Source organism: Corapipo altera, unplaced genomic scaffold (genome assembly GCF_003945725.1).
Source record: "Corapipo altera isolate COAL_440 unplaced genomic scaffold, ASM394572v1 1, whole genome shotgun sequence".
NCBI lineage: Eukaryota > Metazoa > Chordata > Aves > Passeriformes > Pipridae > Corapipo > Corapipo altera.
In genome coordinates, this window is record NW_020884873.1 from 13,148,439 (window position 1) to 13,174,417 (window position 25,979).

Genomic DNA, 25,979 nt, shown 5'->3' on the forward strand with positions numbered 1-25,979 from the left:
CGGCCCATTGCCAGCGCGGGGGAGTCCGCGGGAGCGTCTTCTCGTGTCGCCTCATGTTTCTCCATACTTAGTGCCCGGGCCTGGGTAGAACGAAGAGACGTGGATAGTTCCTGCCGGGATAGGCGGAGGTTGACCTACGTCCCTCGGGCTAGCTCGCCGCTGGCAGGCAGGAAGAGGTGGCGCGCCTCCCCCCCGCCGCTGGCAGCGATGGGCGTGCCCGAGGAAGACACTAATAGTCCGGGCTGGGTCTTTAAACCCGGGGGGGCTGTTCGGGGCCCCGGCGAGCGCCGCGCAGGACGGCAGGAGGGACGGCGGGCAGTGACCGACCGGGGTGAGCAGGGCAGGGCAGGGCTGCGCCGGCCGGCGGCCGTGCCACGCGGTGGGGTGTCCGGGCACTCACGGGCGCTGAGCCGCGGGGTGAGCCCGGGTCAGGGCTGGCCCGGGGGCTGCCGCCCACCTGTGCGGTGCGGGTGACTGGGGGGCGGCGGGCTGGCCACTCGCTCTGCTGCCCCTGTAGGGCACCCGCTGCAGCAGGTGGGTCCCGCAGTCCCTGCCCTGGGTCGGTAGTGCTCCTTTTGTCCCGTTTCTCATGGGATATCGCCGTCCGCTGGTGCCAGCCGGCACAGGGCACATCCGCGGGGTTCCCCCCCTGCAACCCCGGTCCAAGGGCCCCCGGCATCTCACCGGGACACTGAGGGGCGGGCGGCCGGGCTCTCCTTCGCTGGGGCTGACAGAGAGTTCTCGCTCTCCGCTTCTGCCCTCCCCCCCCCGGGCCTGCCCTTGGAAACGTTGTTTGTTTTGGTCGAGGAGTGCCAAACTCCTGCCTCTGGTAACTATTAAAAACATGGGGCCGGGGGAGGAGACAGGCAGTGAAACAGATGGAGGAAGAGGAGGAGCCGCCGGCTGCCCTCGGTGCTGCTCCCCCCGTCCCGCACAGGGAGCGGAGCGGGCAGGGCAGACACGGGCTGCTCTCGGGACCGCGGGCAGGGCTCGGGGACACGAACTCATCCCGCTCCTACCGACAGTTTTTAAGCCTTCCTGAAGAGAAGTCGCTGTTCAGAGGGAAGGGCTGCGGAACTAAAAAGCTAGAGGGGAGAAACGCCGGCTGTAAGCTGTGGAAAAACAAGCAAGTAACTCTTAACAAAGGCTCTTTTCTGCTCCTGTGCCGCAAGTGCTGGCAAAGGTGGAGTCAGTGAAAGGGAAACTCGAGCCCAGATGAGATTCAGTCGGTGCCAGCTTGAAGACAGTAAGAATGTGAGCCCAGCAGGATAAACAAAGTTAAGACCTTTATAGTGGTAAAACTAGACTGTGCACTCGTAAGTCCCTGCGTACATTCACACTTTCTTTGAACAAAGCAGGGCTGTGGAAAACCTTTTCTTGAAGATGGCATCTGCAGGAAAAAACCCAAACTGTTCCGAACAGTCTTTCCCCCCCCCCCCCCCCCAGGTGCTTCATAAAGTAACTTCAAATGCAATTCTTCAGGAATAAAAAATGTATGTCCTCTAAAACTAATCTGATTTTGCAGTCTTGATTGGTTCTAAGTGATCAGTTGGGTGAAGTGGTGACCATATGAGAGCAGGATGCCTTCAAGCATCTACAATTTTGTATTCATTGTATTTTTAGTAAAAGAATAATTCACAACTGTCTAAACAGCAGCAGAAACATGAGAATTTAGTTCTTCATTGTTAACTAGAATCTTGGTGTTGGTACATTTAGAAGATACTTGTAGCTTGGTCTCCCATTTAGAGTTTATCATTAAAAAACCTGCAATATAGTAACGAAGGCCTCTATGAAGATACCACCCAACCTAATAAGAATGTAAACATCAGTAGCTTTTAATGCAGAAGAGTAAAGCAGGTTGAAAACAGAGGTAGGATATTAAGCTTTGCATTAAAACAACAGCCTAATATGTAATACCTAATGAACAACTAAAAAAAAAAAAGTATTGTCTATTCAAGATGATGAGTTACAAAGAGATATTAAAAGGCTAAAGAGCTTTCTGAAATATTTTACATGGCCATTTTACTATTTTAAACTTAAAATTACTTATGAAGTTGGCCATTACTAATTAATGAGAAGCTCTATACTGTCTACAAAAGTGTAAGCAAAATCAACTCTTCCAGTGTATGCTATAAAGAAAGGACTGACTCAGTTGTCTGTTGTTGTAACTAATTAGAAATGCCTTTTTTGGTTTGTACTTGCCTTTGATATGCTCAACAGCTCTATTTTACCTAAGTGCTTTAGCTGTTAGGCAGCATATAGAAAAAAACCTGCAGTTGGCACGTCCAGATTCTGCTTGTATATTCATGTATGTTTAGTTTGGTGTGTTTATCTTTTAAGCTTAGAATTTAGCAATAATGTTCTGAATTTGCAGCATACACCCATTCTTCCTTCCCACTGTGTTTGAGGCATCCTCCTAGGAAATGTATTTACTGTGGCAAAAGATTGCAATAATTTTTGTGTGTCATCCCCTATTGCAGTGTTGAAACTTCTTATTTAAGTTAATCCTTCTGAATTCTGTCAGCTCTGCTATCTGTATGTGTGTGTGTATTGTATATGTATATACATATATATACACGTATATACTTATACATATGCAGCTATGGTCCTGTACATCAAGATATGTCTTGGGCCTCTTTGAAATGCAAGTATTCATTGCCAAAAAAAATCCTTTTCTGGGACTAATGTGTAAGGGCTTAATGTATGTAGACTTCTAATTTCTACCTTAACCATTTGCCCTTCTTGGGAATCAAGATTTGAGTGGAAGATGGCAATGCTGACTTGCCTTCATGGCTGGTTTAGTACTTCTCTTAGGAGCACCTTGTAAATCTGAATATTTGTTAGCGTTATTCCAGTTTTTAGGAAGTTTATGGAATGATGATGTATAAATTGTGTGAGAATTCGGGGGGTTTAATGGTCATTTAACTTTTTCCATGTACTTAACACCGGGACTGAAGCAGTAGACTCCTCTTGAAGTGCTCATACTAGGCGAGTGATTTACAAGACTCTTTGTGCCACTTCACTGCTACCAACGTTAATCAAATCTTTCGATGGACCACATGCAACATTAACCTTTTGGAGGTTAGTTATTTATGTGTAAATAAAGGGGTGTTATACATGATTGAAGCCTGGAAATATTGTGTTCTCATAATGATCCAGAAAAAAACAGTGGGAGGTTAGAGTGAACTTTGCAGGTTCTGTGGGGTTACTGAGTGATTCCACATCAAGAACCTGGAGTGTGTTCGACAGATGAGTTACTTGTCACAACTAGTCTCTGGTCAGCACTGACTTTGAGACCTGTAACACACATTTTAATTGAAGAAATAGTCTCTCTTCTGTAGCATTAACTAGTGATGACTCATTTCTAATTGTACCATAATACAATTCACAAGCCAAAATATCTCAGCCTCCTGGGTTTTTTAGGTTCCCTTGCAGCTCAGTCCTGTTTTAAATATCTGCTTCTTTTCAGTTGCTTGGTAGAAATTACAGAATTGCTGTTCTAATAAGAGTTATGATGTTAAGGATCACAGGTAATGCTTCAAGTCTTGAATGCATGACCTCTGTGTCCTAGTCTGTCCTCTGTATCCTACTGGCTTCTCCAGCAGGGTAATAAACTATTAGCTGTATTCTTGCTAACAGGATCAGTTCTTTTCACAAAGAAACAGCAAGAAGTATGACATAAATAAGGGGCTCAAGTGCATCCTCTTTCCTCTTGGGAGAGTAGGAAGAGTAAACATGCAGTTAAGAATTGTTAATCATCTCAATTAACAGGGAAGTGCTCATCACTGTAATAGCTTGTCAAGTTACAAAGGCCTGTTCAGGATGAGCTGGTACCCAAGAAGTCAAATGCTCTAAGCTGTAACTAGGTGCCAGCATAAAGAGATCTTCATTCTTACTACCTTTTGTCTATCCCAGGACCCCACAATATGTTGACTCACATAAGTACACACAAAGATCATCCTTTTATGGCCAAAAGTGACTTTTTCCAAGTTCAGCAGATGCAGAGTGCAGTATTCTCTGCTACTGGAGTTGATGCAGTTTAATCATAAATGAAATTATATTAGTTAAATTTGCTGGTGGAAGCCATTGTCGGCTATGTCTCTTCATAAAGTTTACTACAGAATGCTTCCTGGCCATAATTAGAGATGGACTGCTACTTTTGGTATCTGGGCCAAATTCCTTTGGTAGTAATTACATATGACTTCCAGCTTCTCATTTTAATAATATAATGAACATATTTTTCACTTCCTGTCATACAGCTGTTAATCATCTGTATGACACTGTGCAACTGTCCAAATTTTCTGCTATTGCAGATTATATGCCTGGAAGGCAGTTTCTTTACATAGACAGAAGCACTATGAAGTGTTACACTTCAGTGGTGGTTGTCTATGCTAAATATAACGTTAGAGGCTCAGAGTTGCCATTTGACTGAAAACAGAAAACTTATCCACCCTCACCCCTAGGAGGAGAGCTTTTTGGGTCTATGCCATTGTTGATCTGATTCTGAGCACAGACCCACCTAAAGCAGCAGACCAGACCTTCAGCTACACCCCGTCAGAAATGCAGTATTCTAAATTACTTGCAAATTCTCCCCCTGCAACTTCTGTGTTTGCTTCACAAATGTTACACTCGGTGCTGTCTGTGGAAGGAAGCTCATTGCTAAACATCACTTGGTGAAGTCAGATGGGGGATGGTAACATCATGAGATGCCTTTATGGACATTGAAAACTTAGAAAATTCTTGTAACAAGCAGCTTCAGGGGTTACTGTGGGTAGTCTTTAATTTTTTTAAATATAACCAATTTACAGACTATCTCTAACATAATCATTAAGGTATGAAACAGCTGAAGGTACAAAACTTTCTTACAGAACAGGTACAGTTTGCTGATAGCTGTAGGACTATGCATGTCAAAACAGATCCTTTCTGTAACATTATTCACAATATAGTGATGAGCATCTGACTGTTTTGAAAAACAAACAAAAAAATTAAGTGCTGGTTTTATGGGAATTGTATTTGTCTTTCCAGGTCTCGTTTACTGTTGCAGCTAAAGGGAATCAGAATGCCTCTCAATGATGACCAGAACAGTGATTCAGACTCTTCACGCCTCTCAGAAAGCACAGCAGCTTCTAGCGACTCGGAATATTCAAGGCAGAGCTTTAACAGTGATTCTTCCAGCAAACCCAGTTCCCCAGCGTGTAAGCCTATTTCAACCTTAGCTGCACTGTGCATAGACCAATAAGGCTAACTTATCTTGTTTCTCTTTGCTGTCATGGGTAGAACCTGGGATTCTGAATCTGTTTAAGAGTATTAAGAGAAAGGCACGGCTTTCTCTCTGCTGTGAAGCAGTGCATCTCCTTGTGTGTGGAACACCACCAGCAGCAGTATCCATGGGGGTCTCCCTGGGCACTCCTACCCTTCAGAAAGTGTAAGAAAAGTGTGCCACCATGAACATCCTATTCTTGAGCTAACCTTGGCTTTGATAGCAGTCTCCCACTCAAACAGATATTGCTTTGTGCAAAGGGTGGGTTTCCTCTGTTTGATCCCTGTGCTTAAAAATTAATTCTGTAACTTACAGATTTGTAATACTATATCAAGTTATATGAATTAATCTCTAATTCACATTTTTCTTTCATAAATATTAGAATCAAATGGAAAACGTACATTTGCACAAAGAAGATAATTTGAGTAATGATAAATAAAACCTTGGTTAAGATGTGGTTCATGTTTGTGTCTGTAAGCATTCTCAGACCATGCAAACTTTTTACATCTGTGTAAGTGAATCTTACATTAAAACAAGTCTTGTTAGTGGAGCTGCAGTTGGCAGCTGGCTCTTTGTTACCAGTCTTCCAAATACTAAAGTTAAGTGATAGAATTTTGGGCTTTAGAAACTTTGGGAATTTTCCCTTGCTTTCCAATGTAGTGTTTGTTTTGTTGTTACTGCTTGTTTGTAAAAAATGAGTGTAACTTAGGTTCAACAGAAGGTGAAAGATCTGCTGATCATAAGTGAGGGGTTCTCAAGTCAGTAACTTCAGAACCTTCTCAACAGGCGCAATAAAACCACAATATAGCCATTATGTGCTGAGAATTATAATGGACATCTGATATCTGTTATCGACCATACTTTTGATCTGGTAGATTTTACACAACAGTTAGTAGGAAATTTTCGGAATGCAAGATCCTGTTTTAAAGGGGAAATAAAGATACCTTAGTTCAAATGTGTAAATACGAAATTGCTTCACAAAATGTTTTGAGGTTTTTGTGGTGTTACCCCTACACACACCCCTGATAAGCTGGGAGTTTCCTGAATTAGTGTTCTAAGAAGATATAAAGACCTGGTAATCTTAGGTTGTGTCTTCTAGAGTCCTAGATTTCAATTAGCAAGCAGTAAAATTTCTGCGTTTCAGTATTTTTCAATTGCACTTATCAACTACAGATACTTGGCTTGAATTGATCTTGTTTATTCCAGCAGCAAGCCCTCCCAAGGTTATTACATTTGATGAACTGATGGCAGCTACAAGAAATTTGTCAAACTGGACTCTAGCTCATGAAATTGCTGTAAATGCAAATTTTTGCATAAAACATGAAGACTTCCCACAAAACAGGTAGGAACCTGAATTTTGCAAAAAGCAGCACTGGTATTGGGAAGAGAAATGAAGGGAGCATGTTTTGGGAGCTGTGATCCACAGCCCAAGAAAGATGTGGTTGCAGGGCATAATATCTGGTGAGGTGTTTCCCAACAAGTGAAGCATCTAAAATAGTTACCAAGGATGAAAGCTAATTGGGAATCTTTTCTGTATCTAATTGCCTTACTCCACAGCTTTGCAGGCACGGTGAAACAAATTGTACACAAGGCATTTTGGGATCATTTGGAATCGGAACTGAATGAAGATCCTCCAGAATATGAACATGCTATCAAGCTCTTTGAGGAAATTAAGGAGGTAATCCTCCTTCTCCATATTGTTTTGTCAGCTTAAGTCTGAGATCTCTTAGTTCACTGAAGGGTCTGCTTAACTTAGTCAAGCCAACACCTTCAAGTTTTTCCTTTTAAGATAAGCCATGGCTTGCATTTGATAGTGTATTTATATTAACCAGGAATATGTCCACAAACACACAGTGGCGTGTTCACTCAGCTTTCACTGCATGATGAGGAGTTAAAAATTACCTCTTTCCACAAAGCTTCACACCTCTGCTAGCCTATTTCCAGAAACATACTGTGAGCTTAGGGCATGAACAGAAGTATAAACGTGACTGCACCTGCCTGCTTAGACTTCATTGTTTGATTATCACACAGGTGAGCATACAAACCTTCAATCCTGGCACAATGCTAAATCTTCCAGAGTTTTAACTTAGTAAATGTTTGTTTTACAGGCAGCCTCTCAGCTTTTAAAGGAGTCTAGTTGTGCATTTGCTTTCTGTTTTACTGACTTTGAGCATTTTTGGAGAACTGTACTGTGTAACAGTCCTTTTACCCCTGCTACCTTAGATAATGTTCAGTCTTAAAATGTGTGGCTATAGTCTACATATACTTGACATTAGTATTAAAATCTCGCTTTTGTGTGTTTACTAAGTGATTTGGTTTTTATTAATAAGCTTTTCCTTTTCCCCCCCCCCCTCTAATTTAGATTCTTCTTTCCTTCCTGACTCCTGGAGCAAATAGGATTCACAATCAAATTTGTGAAGTTCTGGATACGGATCTTATAAGACAGCAGGCAGAACATAATGCTGTTGATATTCCTGGGCTAGCCAACTATATCATCAACACTATGGGAAAGTTGTGTGCTCCAGTAAGAGACAACGATATAAAACAGTTAAAAGCAACTGACAATATCGTAGAATTACTGAGGTTGGTATTGGGATGAGGTTTGAGGGCTTTTTAGAGGAAAAACCTCCTTCCTGAAAAAGTTCTGGGCAGTGGAAATGGGGGGTAAAGCCTTAAGTTTTAAATTGTATCAGTTTACATAACACCTGTTCTGACACCCTGGCCAGATTATGTATCTTACTTTGTAATGAAATGGGTAGGATACCTCTATGAGATTAGTCAGCTTTGAATATCTAAGCTAACAACTCTTGCAATAATCTGTGTTTCAGAAACTGTTTTTTTCTGTCTTGTTCATCCTTACAAAATGAAAGCAGCACATTTGTACTGTTCCTTCTTGAAGTGGTTGTTGCATTCTTTCTCTGGCAGGCCAAACTTCAGATTAAAAGCTCTTTAGTTAAGATCTTATTACTTGAATTTGAGTAAAACATTTGCATAAAAGGGCATAAGCCACTTTACTGCTCCTTAGGTACACGGAAATATTAAGAGTAAATGCTGGTTGTTCTTCTGTGGATGTGTAAGGACCAGGGCAACTGGTTCAGAAGGATTATTTATCTTGGTGCAATCAGGGTGACTAAAGGGTTAAAATATCTTTGTTTGGACTGGAATTGATGTAGTTTCTGAAAACCTTTCTCTTACAGTTACAGGGTTTTAGCTACATTTGTCCTGTCTCTGTAACTTAGACCAATCCCTATATACACTGCTCCTTCATGTATTCCAGATGATAGGTAACATCTGTTACTCTGAAATACCAATGAAGGAGTTTACTTCTCTCAGAAGTTAAAGTGCCAACGTACATATACTTCACATGTGCTGGTTAAAATCAATAGACTAAATTAAACTCTGAGATTTTAAATTCTTCCTTTCAGACAAATATTCCATGTTTTGGATCTGATGAAAGTGGATATGGCAAACTACACAATTAAAAGCCTTAGGCCATACCTCTGGCATAATTTGGTGGACTACGAAAGAACAAAATTCCAGGAAATTCTTGAAGAAACACCAAGTATGTATCGTGCTATATTTAATTCAAACTTTTCTCTAAAAAGAGGACCATTTAAAGACATACTGTGGAAATCTATAAGTTGCAGTTAACTGAGAGGAAAACTTCAATTTCTTGTCTCAAACTAATGCAAAAATTTTTTGACAAGCAAGCTACCACTGGGTGATTGCTTAACTTGCTATAACGTTTATTTTTCTGTAGTCTGGGGTATTTTCAGACAAACTTATATTTGCTAGACTGGTTGGTATCTGAAAAACAGTGACTCTTGCTGTCTGGATGCAGAAGCCCTACATAAGGATGACACTTTTCTCTCTTTCATGTGCAGCAATTCTGTTGTTAGTCTGAAGTAAACATGCAAAACCAGTTAGCGTGTCTGAAAATTGGATGGGGTAAGATCGTTTTTTAATAAACAAAAGGCTGGCTCTGAACAAAACTTCTTGGATGATGCAAAGTCAACTTGATCCACTATTGTAGGTTTTGTGTCATATGGTTAAATAGTGTTCAGAAATACATCTTCCAAGAAGAATAAGTAAGCTTGCTAAAATCTGGAGCAGGGGCTTCTAAAATGCGCTGAGCCACTGACGGGGCCTGCAGTGTTTGTATACACAGCCTGAGGAAAAACTCTATTAGCAAATTAAATGCTTTAAAGGGTTCTATTTCCTTTCACCTCTACTTTTCTGTCCTATGTCCCAACTTAAGTGGCTTCTGAAAAACAATGATTTGGGACCTCAAACTTTGATACTTTTTCTACCTAAAAATCTTGTTTGAAATCTAATAATTTATTGCTGGGTTTCTACAAACTAGCTGGAGTATTCAGGTGACCAGTGGAACATGATCAGTGGAAAAAAGTGAGGGAAGGAATTGACTCAGCTGTCGACTATATTTGAGTCTTCAGAAGTTCAGTTCTCTAATGTGTACAACTCTCTTTTTTTCTCAAGGTAGTGCTTATTTTGATGAAGGCATGCAGTAAATCTGTGCTATTTGCAATGCTTAGGTGCCCTGAATCTCACAACAGAATGGATAAAGGAATCCATAGAAGATGAATTGTCATCTATTTCTGATGAGTCTTCATCGTCCCCTGGTGCTGACAGTAGTTCAAAACCAATTATTAGTCCTACACTGGTGCTAAACAATGGCTACTTGAAACTGTTACAATGGGATTATTGCAAAACAATTCCAGAGGTAAGTGTATTTTGGTGTCTACAAATTGCCAGGTATACGAAATAATTGGTGTAAATAATAATCCCACTATTGAGTGACAATAAGTGGATGTTCTCTTGCACTCCTTAAATTTCTGCACAGTAAATTTGAAATTTGGAGATTATATGCTAGTTCAGTTTCTGAAATTTGAGACAGGCAAGTTAACAACTAGAAAAGAACAAGGTAAAGGTCGTTTTCCCTCTCTCCAATCATAGCTCACTAGCTCCAACCTTAGAGCAGTCTTGGCTGTGGTCAAAGGCCGGGCCTTATAGTCATGGTACTTGGCTCTCTGTATCTTCAAAAGAACTGACTGTAGCATCCTGTTTTCCTACCAGCAGCAGGAATTTGTGGGATTGCTCTTTAGAACAGAATAAGGAAAAACTTGAAGCCCTCTAAAGCAGATATTCATCCTTTCTCAGCACGTGTTTCAAGAACCAGTGTTCAGTTTTTCCCTTCAAGTCCTGATTACTGACCTCTGCAACTTTCCATAACTTTCCATAAAGCCAGTGTGAAATTTGCCATCAGTCAGGGCTAAAATTTGCATTTGCAGGGAGGGCTTTAGCTACACTTAGGATGGCTTGGCAGAGAATTTACTAAATACTTGGGGATGCTCTTGATGCTCTCAGTCCATGGTTAGAAGGGAAGCCACCTTATTCTTACCTTTCTGTGAACAGTTTTGAATAAGAGATGCACACAGGTGTCCTCTGGTGGATCTAATTTGCCAGACTATGAAATTGCTACCAGCTACAGTTGGATGTTAATGTCCTTGCTGCTCAGTGGAGGGATATGATTAGGATGAACTTTTTTTAACCTAAAATAAGTCACTGCAGCCACATCTCGCTGTGGGAATTACTTATGTTCTTGGTATGATTAACTGGCTTTTTGCCTGTAGCAGGTTATAATATCATTTGCAGAACCTGCTCTGGTTGTCAAGCACAGTTGTTCATCATTATCTGCCAGTTACAAATCCTGGCATTTTTCAAAGGACAGAAGTCCAGAAGACTGTTCTGTTTGTAACCCTGGTCACTGCAATGTCTTCTGGATCCTCTGAGCAGTCCACATCATGGGCTGAATTGCTGGTTGCAGGCTTATCAGCAGTGGTGAGGAATGAGATGCAATGGCCTCAGTTTGCTCTGCACTGAAGGCATTACTTTTCTTCCCACCACAGGGTTACTTCTGGTATTGTATATAATGCCACTTCATACTATACTACATATTTAGGGTATCTCACCTGCTGTCTCTTCTGGCTTTGCATATCTGTGATTAAAAAGAGTAATGCTTCATGACTACATCCTAGATCTGTCCTTTTCCTGTCTCTCTCCCTCGTTGTTCCTAAATGAGTATTATTGTTTCAATTCCAGACTCTAATAACAGATGAAGTTCGTCTTCAGGAGTTGAGAGAAAAGCTCAATCAATTAAAAATCATAGCCTGTATTTCTCTCATAACAAACAATATGGTGGGTGCAGCAATTGTAGATGTGCCTGATTTTGCAGACCAACTGAAAAGGATCTCTGTTCCTCTTCTTGAAGGCATGAACAAGAAGTAAGGCCTTGTTTTTATCACTCTTATTTTTTTAACAGGAAATAGTTGGAAACAATTCTGATGTCATAGCTTGTTATTAGTAGAAAGTTACCAAATTTTAATAATTTATGTATTCCCTTTATAATATAAGTCCACTGTATGTTAGACACATGTTTTCAAAGTTAGATTTTAATAATCTTAATCTTGATGTTGGTGTACAGAATTTGGAGCCTAGTAATAAAGTTAATTCAACACTCCTAATATTGGAGAGACTGTGGCAATACATTCACTAAATTGTCTTGCCAATTGCTTCAAACTTGTAGATAGTTCAAGTTACCTGGTTGCCTGTTTCTGCTGCTGCTTGCACTACAAGCAAGTCTGATGTTATAAAATAGTTTTCCACTCTGCTTTTTTTCATTAAATGCTATGCACGTGGCCCAGAAAAACACACAGGCACAAGGGCAAGGTGAACTGGTGCCACTGCTTGCACATTTGGTATTATTTTTCCCCACCATTTGAATCACAATTGGGTCCTTATTTTATTTTCCACATAGAGATTTTCCTGTATCTGTAGATGTACATAAATCTGCAACAGTAAAAGATAACTTCTCAAAATTCTCTCATTGCAGAGAGCAAGTTGAAAATAAAATGGAAAGGAGACAATTGAGGTCACCTTACAAGCTATGCCACAGAAACTGCAGAAGTTAATGCTTTTCTGTTTCTTCCAGATCTTTTGATTTGAAGGAGGCTCTGAATGCTATTGGTGTCCAGATTTGCAGCAAAGTGAACAAGTCTCTAAATGAAAGAGGTCTTCCCACTCTTAGTGAGGAAATGCAGAGTAATTTAATGGGTCAAATCGCTCATATTGTTGAGAAGAATAATCCTGTCTGTTCCTTGATTGGTTAGTAAGATACTACATAACTGTGTGTTAACTTACTCCTAGCAAGCTTAATCAGCTGTCTATCTTTTAAAAGCACTTTCTTACTGCATTAAAATACTGGCTCAACTAAGACTAAGGAAATGTTGTTCACCTATAGATGCTGTTCTTGGTGTGCTGCAGAGCATTTCTAGTTGCAGCTAGAAATAATTCTAAAAATGCTTGTACAGACAAGCCTAGACAGCCTGGTATTTTGGAGAAGAATTTGGGAAAATGAATGCTATTCAGTATCGTTTCTGTCCGTTCTGGGTTTACCTAATATAGAATAGACTCAAAGGAAAAAAACCCACTAGGTTTAATGTAACTTGTTGCAGTAGATTTATGCTGTGTCCATCTTGTAGTAGCCAAATTTAAGAAGCTTTCATTATTGTTTCCCATGCCAACATAGTCTTGGGAAAGAGTTATTGCTTACATTGTTGGATTTTTTTTTTTGCTGTGTTGATGTGCTTACAAAGCAACTATGGCTTCATCTTGCATTTACATTTGTTCTGAGCATACTTTCTATTCCATTTCAGACAAACGAATCCAGCTCTTCTTGAGAAGCTTGCTTGCTCTTCCAAGTGTCCAGAAGTGTATGCCTACTATGCCAGGAGGCCTTTCTGTAATTCAGACAGAGATGGAGTTTGTTGGATCTCAGTATGCAAGCATTGTAAACTTCAATAAAAAAGTGTATGGACCATTCTATGCAAACATACTTAGAAAACTACTTTTTCCTGAGGCACCAATAGAGAAAGCAGCAGCAGAAACAGCTGGCAATTAAAAAATGTACCCCTTTTTTTATTTTCCAAGACAGAGTAGGGAAGTCAGATCTCTAAGAACAGCCTACGCCGGTGACTGTTGATGAAAAAGGTCTTGTAAAGTGTATACAGATAGTTTCTGAGATTCACTGTAACAAAAATTAATTTCAAGCTCATATATATATATTTTAAGAGAAAAAAGTTTGTTTAATGGATTGTCACTTGTAATAACCAGCGATTTATTAATTTTCATGGCAAACATTTATTAGGATTTGCAGTGGGAAAGAGCTGGCAAAGTACTTACTGTTTTGCCACCAATAAAACAAAGTTATTTTTCAACTCAAATATATTTACATATAGCAGTGCATATTATGCAATGACAAAACAACTGTAGATAAAATGTACTGTGCTTACATTGTATTTTTGTAGAGTAACATCAAAGACAACAATTATGTTTCTGAAAATACTTCGAAGAAGAAAGTATAGCATAACTGCTTCAACCAAACCCAGGTTCATACTAGGCCAAGTTTGGGTACTCCTGCAGTTACTGGAACCAGAACTTTGCCTCTGTTACATTAAGGAATGCCAGTGTTATAAGCTGTTTGCAGTATAGCAGTTACAGAAGCAGCATTCACCACTTCAAGCAGGAATCATTGAGAACTTCTCAACTGTATTGAGGTTAATGATAAACACATAAGAAACATGATGTTGGGGGGGTGAAGTAAATTTCTGTATATAATGTTTATAAGCATTTTGTTTATTCAGTGGAGGTCATACAGATCTTTAATATGTGTATGTACTGATCTTTGATCTTAATGGATGGGTATTAAGTATTTTTAAGTTAGGTCTTTCTGACCTTTATTCCCAGAAGCACTTAAGGCTGACCTTACAATGTACCACAGAACACCTCTCCCTTTTATGCCCTCATCCAACAGAATATTAGTCTTTCGCAACAGATTCTTAGGTCTGAAAGGAAGAACCCAAATAAATAGTCATTCTTGAAAATGTGATTAGATTCACTTTTATGGAGTCTCTGAGAAATGCTGCTGTTTTCTTCAAATTCCTTTGGAATAGGCCCCAATACTTAGTTCCCATTTAAGGCATTGGGAATCTTGCATACAGAAAATTAATAGGCTTGAAATTGAGAAATGTGGAAGTGAACTTCTCCAAGTTTACACAGGCTTTATTTTGCATATTTCAGATTACTGGGATTAGACACTGCTGGAATACATAATATAGACATGTTCTTGTCTATAAAATTGAATAATTTACTTGAAAATGATATTTTAATATATTACCATATAATAGTCATTTTAAGATGTCGTATATAAAAAACCTCAATGTGGTACAGGTTATAGCTTGTTTTTAATATTTTATATTACAATCTATTTTTTATGAAGAGACGAAAAAATAACCTGTAAAAGCTTAATGTGTCACACAAATTGTATGTGTACATTACTATGTCTATCATAGAGGTCTAAAAAAAAACTGGGCATTATTAGCACTGTGGTTTTGTAGTCTGTTTTTACAGGATTCTGTACCCTTTATAGTAAGGGAAATTAATTCTAGTCAGTTGTTTCTCAGTGTCCAAGGACGTTGGTCACATGTACATGATATGGAAAACTTTCTTCAAAATGCCTTTTTAGAAAAATTTCACTAGTGCACTTCTGTTCTAACCCTTGTAAAAACATTGCACAAAATAAAGATGAATACATATTTTAAAGGGAACTGTCTCCTGGAAAACCTGAGAGAAAGGAACTCTTAGAATATAATAATTGTGCCACTAGTTAAGTCAGGCTTGCTCACGTGAATATGGAATTTTGATATGCAATTCACGATCACCAAGAGAAAAATGCATTTCAAAAGCAGTTAGGAGGAATTAAATCTTAGCGATTTGCTACATCTTGAGAAATACCTAAATGATTCTGAGCTTAGTCAAAAGCGGATTTTGTAACATTTGAAGATGATTGCTAACGTGATTATGAACTTTTTATCATAATACTTCATATATATTGTATTGTACAAATTAATATCAAACTATAGATCTTTAAGGAACTGGGAAAGCTGTCGTACTAGTTTTTACCAGTAAATACTCAAAAAGTAGGGTTCATCTGTGGGTTTTGGTGATTAAGATGACTTGCAAAGGGCATTTTATAGCATGGCCTATGTTTCAAGTGATTGTTTATTGTTTTTTAATGTTTCAAACATGGACATTGCATCTGTTTAGTGTCATATGTTGCATGCTGTTTCCGCTGCTGTGGCTGAAATGCACTTGCTTCTGCTCTGAAGTTGTTCTTGTGAAACAAGATACCATTCTGTAGCAGCTTTCTTTATTAAAAAAACCAAATATTTGAGGGTTTGGATGCATTAAATTTTGTTTGTGATACCATCAGTGGTGAGAAGTTATTTATATAAACTTTCTTAAATGCTGTGGATTGTTAAATGTCAAAGGTAAATGACTGCACTAATAATATGTTGTGACCCTTTTTCTGTAGCTTCTCGGGAGCGGCTCAGAGGTAGAGGAGTGACTTTAATCCAGCTGCACAAATAACATTCAAAACAGCTGCTTGCTTAAATCTGACTAATTGGAAGAAGAATGTATTTGGTTTGCATGGCAAAGTTGGAGGGGTTGTGCTACAGGGGTGGCTTCTGTGAGAAGCTTTCCCTGTGCCTGACAGAAGACTTGCCACGTACTAAACAAATTTTCCAGACTGTGCACTTTAGGCAGGAAACCAAATAGAATTGGTCTCAAATATTGCCATGCTTTATGTTTAACCTGTGCCTTTATGTCTGAGATGCACAGAGTGCAGACCCAACTCCGTGAATGTTACTCATGTAGAAACTGAGCCAGAGCAGACATCTGTAAGCACTGTTTTCACACTGCTTTTAAAGCGTATTTAGCAATTACTATATGTGAACTGGCAAAAACTTACTGCCATGGGAACTTGCAGAAATCACTGATGTTTCTCGTTAATCTTAAACTTGGAAAGAGGAGTAGTCCCCTATTTGGGATTTTGGTTTCTCCATAGCACTGGAGAGAAAGCAAAAGAGCTTGTAGGTGATCCAGCTACAGCATTCAACATTAAGATAAGAAAAAAGGCAATAATAATGATGATTATAATAATAATAATGCTAAAAGCATCATATGTGTTGCTTTACATGATAAAAATTGCAAGAAATGAGTTTGTACCCCAACTGCTCTGTGCTCCCTCTGGCCCTGCCGCCTCCTGGATCCCCGGCTGCGGCGCCGAGGGGGGCGGTGGCCGGCTCAGGGATTCAGGGAGGACCCCCCCGAACGCTGCCAGGCGCTAAAGCCCCGCAGGAGGAGCCCGGGCAGTGGGAGGGGGGCTCTGGAGAACCCTCACTGCTCTCAGGCATCGCCCTGCCCGGGCTCCGCGGGGCCGGAACCTTCGGGCGCGGCGCCGGTGCGCGGGGGGACGCGCTGGGGTGGAGCGCCGCGGTCCGTGGGCGGTGATGGAGGCGCTGGGTCTGGGGGCGCTCAGCCCGGAGCAGGCGGCGGCCCCGGTCAACACGGTGGAGGTCAGCGCGGGGTGGGGGGCGGGGAAAGGGGCGGCGGGCGCTCCCGGAGCGCGGCTGGGCCGGGCCGGGCCGGGGTGAGGTGGGGTGAGGGGGAAGGAGCCCGCCTGCCCACCGTGCGGGACCTGCGCTCGGCTGCTGAGGTGCCGCCCCGTCCTCAGCCTTTGCCCGGCTCGTGTCCTGCAAACGCGGGCACAGAGGTTTCAGCCCTTTAAAAATCCAGCCGATTGCCTCACGTGGGCACGGAGAGGAGATGAGGGCCGAATTTCGAGTCCCTTTGGTTCCACGGGGCTTTTCCTGTAGGAAGAGCACTCCAGGCGTGGAGCCTCCGTGTCCAGGGTGCCTGGCGCTGTGTTTTGCCATGAATTCCTCTACGTGCTCCTGCACCGTGAGCTACAGTGTCACATCACAGCCACGCCGTGGCCGCGTGCTCCTAAATGCTGGGTGTCGGAATTATGAGGTGTGGATATTACAGTGTACCCTCTGCAGGAGCTGAGTGATACGACCTCATTCTATGCTGTCTGGGTATCTCTTTTCCCAAATCTGGGATGGGCATCCCCATGATTTAAAGAGGTGTTCCCTGTGATCACTGAAGAATAGAAATAGGGGAAAGTCTGTAGGAACCTTGATACGCTTTGCACTTGTCAGCCTTGCTGAATCTTTGTAGGAGCCAGGGTTCTGGTGGGTTTTACAGAGACTTGTGTCTACAAGTGCTGCTGCCAGGACTGACATTCTTGCTTATATCTTGTAAAGTAAAAGTCATAGGAAGTCTTCCCTTCCTAGGAATATAATTTACAGTGTTGACAAAAAAAATGCTAGTTGATCTTAAATGAGGACATAGTAGTAAGGAATTTTCTAAGAAATATGTATTCTCACAGAAGTTGCCCTTGGAAAAGGCAGTGTGCTGAATAAATATTACTCAGTGCATCCTGAGTAAATATTGCATAGCACATATGGCTTACTAAGATGATCCAGGTAATTTTTATCCATCTATGTTGGCTTTAGAGAGTCTTCTTTTTTTTTTTTTTCTAAATGGATCTGATTTGAAATAATGTTAGTGACTAAAACCCAACAATAATAATAAAACAAACAGATAAAAAAGGTCAAGCATCTGAGGTGTTTGGTTACTCTTTGGAAAGATATTTCAAACTGTTTTTTGTTTTCAGGAAAAATGGAGACTTCTTCCAGCATTTCTAAAGGTTAGTGATACACACTCATTTTGTGGCATGAGTGTTTCACCTCCATTCTAACTTTACCTTTCCCTCTTCTAGCTTTTGCTGTTTTTTGCTATTCCCAGAATATCTGTTCTCACCTTTTGTGTGGATTTCACAATTATTATTTTTTTTTAGTTCTCTGCAGTTATGGATAAACTCATTCCATAGATCAGTTTCCTTGATAATTTACTGATTATTTTGTGGACACATCCTCTTAGAGCTTTGCATATTTATATGGCTGTTCTCAATGAACAGTGTATATGTGTAATAGTTCCAGATTATTTTACTGTTTTACTGGCACTCAGAGACCCAATTCATGGTCTTTACACGAGACTGTGGTGTCAGGTTCATGGCTGTGTTTGTAATAGGCAGTGTATAGCCACAGACGTGGATTCTGCAAGGCTTGAACACATGTTTGTCATCTGAAAGAATTTAGCACACATCCAAAAGTACCTATAAATGCTTATATCTTAATTTCTGCCCTGTATGATTAACTTTATTGAAGCTGATTTTATTTGCTGCATGCATGTATTTTTCAGGTGAAAGGTCTGGTAAAACAGCACATAGACTCATTCAACTATTTCATCAACGTAGAGGTATGTGCTTAGCTGGTGGGAGGAGAGGAGCTTGCAGTACTCAGAAAAGGCACATGGTTCTATTTTATTTTTTTTCCCCTCCAGATAAAGAAAATCATGAAGGCCAATGAAAAAGTTACAAGTGATGCTGACCCAATGTGGTACCTGAAGTAAGCATGAAATGATTTCCCTATGAGTAGCAACATGCATACTATCTCCTGGGTTTGTTGTTGGTTATAAAATGTTTGTAGGCACTTGTGTAGGTATAAATCAGAGAGTAAATTCAGTGGCTTATCTCTTATTTGATGCAATGAACAATGAGAGACTTAAAGAAGACTCATGTGAAACAGACTTAATAACCAGCTGTTAAAAATACCTTATGTCACCATTATTCTGTAGTTCAATAATCTCAGATGACAGATTGGAGTTTCTCTTTGTCTATTTGCAAAGGTAACTTGGGGTTTATTGCTTATGCAGGTTAAATTTTAACTAACTAGACCACAACTCAAATACAGTGAGTTACTTTGGGAAGAATCATTGCTCATGATTAATCAGCCTGTACATCAGAAGTTACATCAAAGTAACTTCGTTTTTCCGTATATGTAAAATTTTTCTCCCTTCAGGTTACCTGAAAAACATTTGGCTCATTTTGAAACTGTCTGTATTACAGGTACCTCAATATCTATGTAGGTACTCCAGATGTGGAAGAAAGCTTCAATGTGACACGACCTGTATCACCTCATGAGGTATTAATGTTTGCATCTGTCTTATTTGTTTGTTTGATCTTGGGAATGTCGTGGATAGTAGCTGCATATCATTTTATTTTGAGTACATGCATGCTATGTTAGGTGATACAATGCCTGCCACTGTAGGAAGAAGCCTCAGCAATTTAAACATCGTGTAATAAAGTTTTTTGATTTAATTTTTTAATTATATTTTTTTCTGACAGGTGAATATAGCCGTATTCTGTAGTTCATAGTAGGTGAATTTGAGTGGGTTTCCATGAAAGTAATGAAAAGTACTTTGCTTGCTTAATCTTGTGACACTCCTTATGACAAAGCTTAAGTCCTCACACTACAATGTAGTGTTCTTTGATATTAACTTCTTTTTAATATTAGCCTTGCTGTTGTCTACACTCTAAGTCACTTCAGTCTCCCTTTTCCTTGTGGTCTTCTTTGGGAACATGTATCTGATTTTTTCCTCATATTTTTTAAGTCTGGGTCAGAAAACAAATATGGAAACTTTGAGCAGAAACAGATGAAAGTTGATAACATTATAAGAAGCTGCAGAAGAACATTAGCCTTATGGGGAGTATATTTAATTTCTTTGCACTGCTATAAGCATGTAGGTTAGCAAATGGACTGTGTACTTCTGGAATAAAGATGCATGTTGGAGAACAAATGCTGCTCTGACTGAAATTAGAAAGTCTGTTGGTTTTGACCAACAGGATATAAGGTAGCTTCTGTATGTGCAAGAAAACCATAAACTGACATAAACTTTGGACCTTTTAGGATTGTTTTTAGGTACCTTTCAGTTCTCTTGAGAGATTGCTCAGGAACACAGTATTTCTCTCCAGGTACTGTGCTTTGAGATTTATACCACTGCAGCAGAGGTGATGACAACCTCTTTTTGGCCTCAGAATGGGAACTGAGCTTGGGACTTGCTCTCATTTACCAGCGTACAGCCTGTTGTTAATCTCATAAATCAGCTCATATATAAGATGCTTTTTTCCTTGCTATATCCACTTGATACTTGAAGTTGAATTTTTTGGGGCTTTTTTTAATGTAATCTCAACTACCATGGAATACATTCTGTACTTTGGAGGAGTTCTGTAAAAACAGGTCGTTTAGTGGCTGCTGCAGGATCTGTCTCCAGTGACCTGACTCAGATCTCTTTGGTTCAATGGAAAGCTTTTAGGGCCAGTAACTCAGCCATTGACAGTGCAGTCAGATGTAACACATGACAGTTCATGCATCTCACAAATGTGTAGCTAATGTTAAATCAGTAGATATGAATGTGCTCAATGCAATGGGGAAGATTTATATGAATGAAATTGCATGCAAAATATTATTTGTGGTCAACAACTCATATCCAAGAACCCAGGTATTACAATGTTTGATTACTTTAGAACTAAAGTGACTGTACATGCAGAAGAAGGCAAAATAAATGCTTCATAGGTCAGATTGACCTTGAGTTTAGAATAACCTACTCTTGCATCTCAGATACATCCTCATTGATACCTAATGTAGTGCATCTTTTCTCTTTATTTTTCAGAGTGCTATACACACATGAAGGCCACAGTTATTTTCTTAAATAGGATGCTGTTTAGGTCAGGTCAGAGGTACAATTTAAAAAAAAAAGAGCATTGGATACGTATGAGTGTGCCTTTAAAATTTTCTTTTGAAGGCTTTTAAAATTCCTTCCCAAAGACACCTAAAATGATCAGATTTTCGTGAGGGTCTGAGTCTGTATCAAGTCAGGCCTATCTTTTACCTTGAGGTGCCTGTAGTAAGAAGGAAGGTGATACAAAAATGCAAGTGGTGGAATATTACACTGTAGTTCATAGTTCATATTTTATGTCTTGTGTCAAAAAAGCACACACAGAATCCCAAGGCCCTTTTTTGTTTTCCCTAAGTAGTACTAATGAGGCTGTCTAACTCTCCCTCTCTTGCAGTCCTTATGGGATTTTCATGAACTATTCATACAGATGAATTTAAAGTAATTAGAAAATGGAAATATTCTCAGTTACTTTTAAATTTTATGAAGTTGCTGTGAGCACAGTGGGACCTAGTTTCCTGCAAGTCACAGTTTGAAAACTGCTGGTGCAGTCAGTATTTTATTACCAGAGAAGTGGTTTACTTCTTAATGTGGAGAGAAGGAGCATCCAGTTTGCGACGATTCTTGGGGCATATTTTTCCATACAGTTGCATCTTCAATGCACAGCACAATCTTAGTTGCCTTTTATTACTGCATAATCAACACACTGAAGGACTACAGAACCATAAATGTGCAAGTCTGAACACTGATAAACCTATAATCCTGGAACTGAAAAGTATAAAATGCTCAGTGAGGTCATGAATGAGCTGCTGTGAGTGCTCTGTTGTGTTCAGCAGATGCAATAAGGCTGGTCTTGCATGAAGATATACAATACCTTAAGGGCTGACAACAGAGTCTTAGAGTGAGACTGGGGAACAGAAAGATCAGATTAGAAATGACTGAGCCTTGAGCTATATAATGTCCTAGATATGTATATCCTGCTTCTCTTGCTCTCTGAGGAACTGGCAAACAGATTCTGCGAATCTTTACAGGAAGTGATTCTCTATTGAGCCTTCTGTAAGTCATCTTTAGAAATGGTACTATATAGTGACATTTGCTCATTCTATTAGTAAGGTTACATCATGTCTCTCTTACTCTTCCACTCTGTCAAACTTCATGTGACAGCACAACTCTTCAGCTGTTGAGAGTCCTCATATAGAAATGTCCCTGAGCTGAGCACTGCTCAGACATTGTATGGTCTTTGTGCTGATTAGACCTGTTTGTTTAATTAAGCAGTTTGGAAGTCATGCTCTGCAGTGTTGTCTGCTGAGGACACAGATCTACTGGCTGCTTTTGAAACATCATACTAGTTGTGTTTGGATTTTCTTGGGGGTTGTTTTAAAAAAGAGAGTCTGTCAAACATAGTGCAGGTTCATGGTCTTGGTCAAGCTTTGCTTTGCTTGATTTCTTTGTGAGGACTTAGAGGACACAGGACAAACACAGGATGTTTTAAAAGAGATTCTTCAGCTTGTAAGTCAACAGATAACAATATGACTGTTCTCCTTTTAGTGCCGCCTGAGAGACATGACCTATTCTGCCCCGATTACCGTGGATATTGAATATACACGAGGTAGCCAGAGGATCATCCGCAATGCGTTACCCATTGGCAGGTAAGATACCATATATTGAGCTTCTGGTATTAGTTTTCCTTTTGTGTCATACTGGGAAGAGTTTTTACTGCAAAATACACGTAGGCTAACCTTACTTCCTTGTTAAAAGAATCACTGAGCAGGTAAATCTTGATAAACAGCTGTAGAGGATGTGATTTTTAGGTTCTAAGATTTTGTTTTGCAAAAGCGTCTGATAGTCTGTCTCCTTCCAAAGATGTTGTCTATGATTCTATTGATATAAAAGCAAGGAGGGAAATACCTGAAAGAGTACTGGAGCTTCAAGTTGCATTATTGTAAAATGAAATCAAACATGTTTGCTTTATAGCCAAATTACTCAGTCTTTCATACTTAATATGTAGAGATACATCTGTGGAAGTTGGATGGTAAAATCAGTAAAGCAAGCATTAGTCCTGCTGTACAAGGTTAAGCTCTCATTTAAAATTGGTTTAGTTAAAAACTATAGTTGTGTCATCAGGATGGTTTTAAGGGCATACATGCAAGAAGTCTTTTTGCTGTTAAAAACTGTTAATATCCAGTTATTATTTCCATGGGAAATAATTTTCCTCATCTGTCCCTAGTATTATGCTGATTTCCTTTTGCCAGGTGAGTATATACAATGCTTGTTTGCCATACAGTTCACACTGGGACAGGAAAGCTGTATGTTCTTTACACTCTTATTTCTATTGTTTGGCAGAGTCACTGATAACCTGTGTGTTTTAGAAACAAAACAAATTTAAAAAAGAAAGCAAAAAAGGCAGTATCTTTGGACCTTTGTGCCTTTAAAAAGGAATATTTCATTTGAATGCTTAGTAGCATTCCAAATTTTCTGTGCTTTTATGCACAGTGACTCAGTAACTATTTTTCTTTTTTTAGTTTTCTTCCTGATAACTTCTGATATTTTAAAAAAAATTAAAATATCCCCATAAAGAGAATAAATTGCTATTCTCTGTAATGTAGCATTAAAATATTTTATTGTGTGCAAGTGAAATAAATAAGATACTTTAAGACATCTGTTTCATTGGAGTTTTCAGTAATGGCATGTGAGTACTCCGTTTTGCAGTACCTTGTACTAACTGGTTCCTGCTTCTGATATAAGTAGCCAATGCACTGTGTGTGATAAAAGATTTTGCTTGTTATATGAAGCTTCTTGTCTCTAGGAAATACTTTCTCAGTGAAATGATTGGAGCAAGTAGGTTATCTGCATAGAGCACTGTAGTGACAAGATAGCTTTTTATACTCTGCAAAAATACAAAATTTGAGTTCATCAGGTTTTTTTTAATGTATAAGAATATGAGTATAGTAAAGAAATTAAAATAATTTATAAGATTTGAATACAAGAAATGTAGCCTAATCTTATATTTTATTGAAGTAAAATTGAATTAATTATCTCAGAGATTGCAGACAGTAGAACTCATGAATAAATTTTGTCAACATATGTCTTAGAAAAAAACCACCTGGAACGTAGATCTTATAAAGGCTGTCCAAGAAGTGAAATTCTGTAAGGTGGATCGAAAGTCAACTTTTTTGTAGAAGAGACTGAAGGGCATGGAGGTCTTTTGGTAGATGTAGTGATAAACTGTTTTTATCTTTTGCAAAATACAGCTTTCTCTTTGGAAGTAAACTATGATCTCTTTCAAAAGTTGTAATGAAAATCTGAGAGTGGAAAGGTACGCTATGAAGCTGACTATAAAAGTACACTTTTTAATAATAACTGCAAAATCATTGCTAGTTATTTGTTGAATAAGCCAAATTGAAAGTGAACATTCCCTGATTTATCTCAGGGTGGTAGAATAATTTGAATTGAAAGAGACCTCTAGTACAGGCTCCTGCTCAGAAAGGGGTCAGCTCTGTGATCAAACTGGGTTGCTCAGTGCTTTATCCTGTCAGGTCTTCATGACCTCCATGAATGGAGACTTCCTAGCTTCCCTGTGCAACTTTTCCACTGCTTGACTGCCCTCATGGTGAAGAAGTTTTGCCTCATATCCAGTCTGTGCATCTTTAGTTTCTCTTCTTTTTTAATTCCCTAAGCATTGAATTAGTTTTTAATTTCTTGGAATGTTTTTCCACCACATGTTGCGTCACAAAATACTTACTGCAGACTTCTGTGCTAAGACACCAGAGAAATCAAAGCTGCTACTGGGGAAACTTCATGCTTAGGTTATGTATTAGAGGCACTATCTGTCTGCAGCCAGAAGGTGTAATTCCTGTATGGGAAATGAGATATGAACTGGCTTTATGTAATTAAAGCTGGATCTGCAGGGGCACGTTCTTCACTGCAGCCTGTTTTCGGAGACCAGGAGTTTTTGCATGAGTTATCATTGGCCTTGGTGACTCTGCTTGTCACAATGCCTGTAGTAGCTGCATAACCTTTAAGTAGGAAGTCTGTGGTTTCTGCTAGTTGGTGTCCAGTTTCAGGTCTCTTTTCAATTACATGTTCAATGAAATAAGGTGGGTTTAAAGGAAAAACCTGTTGGTTATACCATACATGTGTTCTAATTACCTTAAACATGTTTTCTCCAGTTTGTTCAGTGTGATTTTTGTTCTGAATTTGACTCTTCTCTTTTACTCTGAATCTAGAGTAAAATTGTAACTGGTTTTCTTGCAGAATGCCTATAATGCTGCGTAGCTCCAATTGTGTTCTTACTGGGAAAACTCCAGCAGAATTTGCCAAGCTTAATGAATGTCCTTTAGATCCAGGTACATTTTCACTCCTGTTCTTTTTTTTTTTTTTTTTTGCTGTCTGTGTTTTTGTTTTAAATTATTTTCAGCAAACAAATACCCCTTTGGTATGTTTCCTGCCACCATGAAGTCATTGCAGAAACTTCTCAAGTGTATACTTGTAATGAACAGAAATCATCAGGCTTTTGAAAACAGTAAGACATGGTTGAGAGCATGGATAGTTTGTATTTCTAGATGAAGTTTTCAACCACAAAAACAATATACAAAAACTTTTAATATTGTATTTTGAATTTTGTGTATAGTATTGTATAGTGATTTGTGATATGGGAACAGAGATGGAGTTCATTCATGAAATCTGAGTGGATCAGGGAAGAGTGGAGTATAATGGTGTCCTCCAGAGGGGGAACTCTTCATTTGCTGCCTTTTGTAAATCAGGAATAAAGTGTTACATGGTAATATTTGATATGTACAGAGGAGATGAAGGTTTGATTTTTATCTACTACTTTTGAAGCATGCACTGGACCTGTGCTGGGCTTGCTTGTGGTGCTAAGCTACAGTGACATGTGCTAGAGGAGCGTTAATAGATACAGTTTAAGAGAGGAATCTAACATGGCTCATGTGCAGATTCCTTATATTGTCTTAGATACAACAAGGGTATTAAAATACATTTTTAAAAATAATACAAAAGTTTCTCCCTGGAGTGCTGAAGAGACCAAGTCAATAATTATGGAAGACTTATTCTCCTTATTCGATGTCCTTATGATATACTCTTCTGACAGGCAGTATTTTTACCTAATTTATCAAACTAACAATTCTGTTATGTCTTTTAATAA

The 25,979-nt window shown here is 39.4% G+C and overlaps 2 protein-coding genes across 2 annotated transcripts in view; both read left to right on the forward strand.

Moving 5' to 3' along the window:
* TCP11L2 (t-complex 11 like 2) lies at nt 1-15,604 on the forward strand. Its single transcript, XM_027661794.1, is given in 11 exon segments — nt 1-256; nt 259-331; nt 5,026-5,195; nt 6,467-6,602; nt 6,818-6,938; nt 7,623-7,843; nt 8,686-8,822; nt 9,814-10,001; nt 11,381-11,562; nt 12,270-12,442; nt 12,994-15,604. Coding segments are annotated over 11 exon segments (1,695 nt in total). The 5' UTR covers nt 1-207; the 3' UTR covers nt 13,239-15,604.
* A 1,067-nt stretch (nt 15,605-16,671) lies between these two features.
* The window catches only part of POLR3B (RNA polymerase III subunit B), a 75,470-nt gene continuing 66,162 nt past the window's right edge, over nt 16,672-25,979 (forward strand). Inside the window, exons 1-7 of the mRNA XM_027664939.1 lie at nt 16,672-16,755; nt 17,919-17,951; nt 18,506-18,562; nt 18,647-18,711; nt 19,212-19,287; nt 22,367-22,467; nt 25,073-25,164. Coding sequence (XP_027520740.1) covers nt 16,690-16,755; nt 17,919-17,951; nt 18,506-18,562; nt 18,647-18,711; nt 19,212-19,287; nt 22,367-22,467; nt 25,073-25,164 — 490 coding nt within the window. The 5' untranslated portion in view covers nt 16,672-16,689. The remainder of the gene's footprint in view (nt 16,756-17,918; nt 17,952-18,505; nt 18,563-18,646; nt 18,712-19,211; nt 19,288-22,366; nt 22,468-25,072; nt 25,165-25,979) is intronic.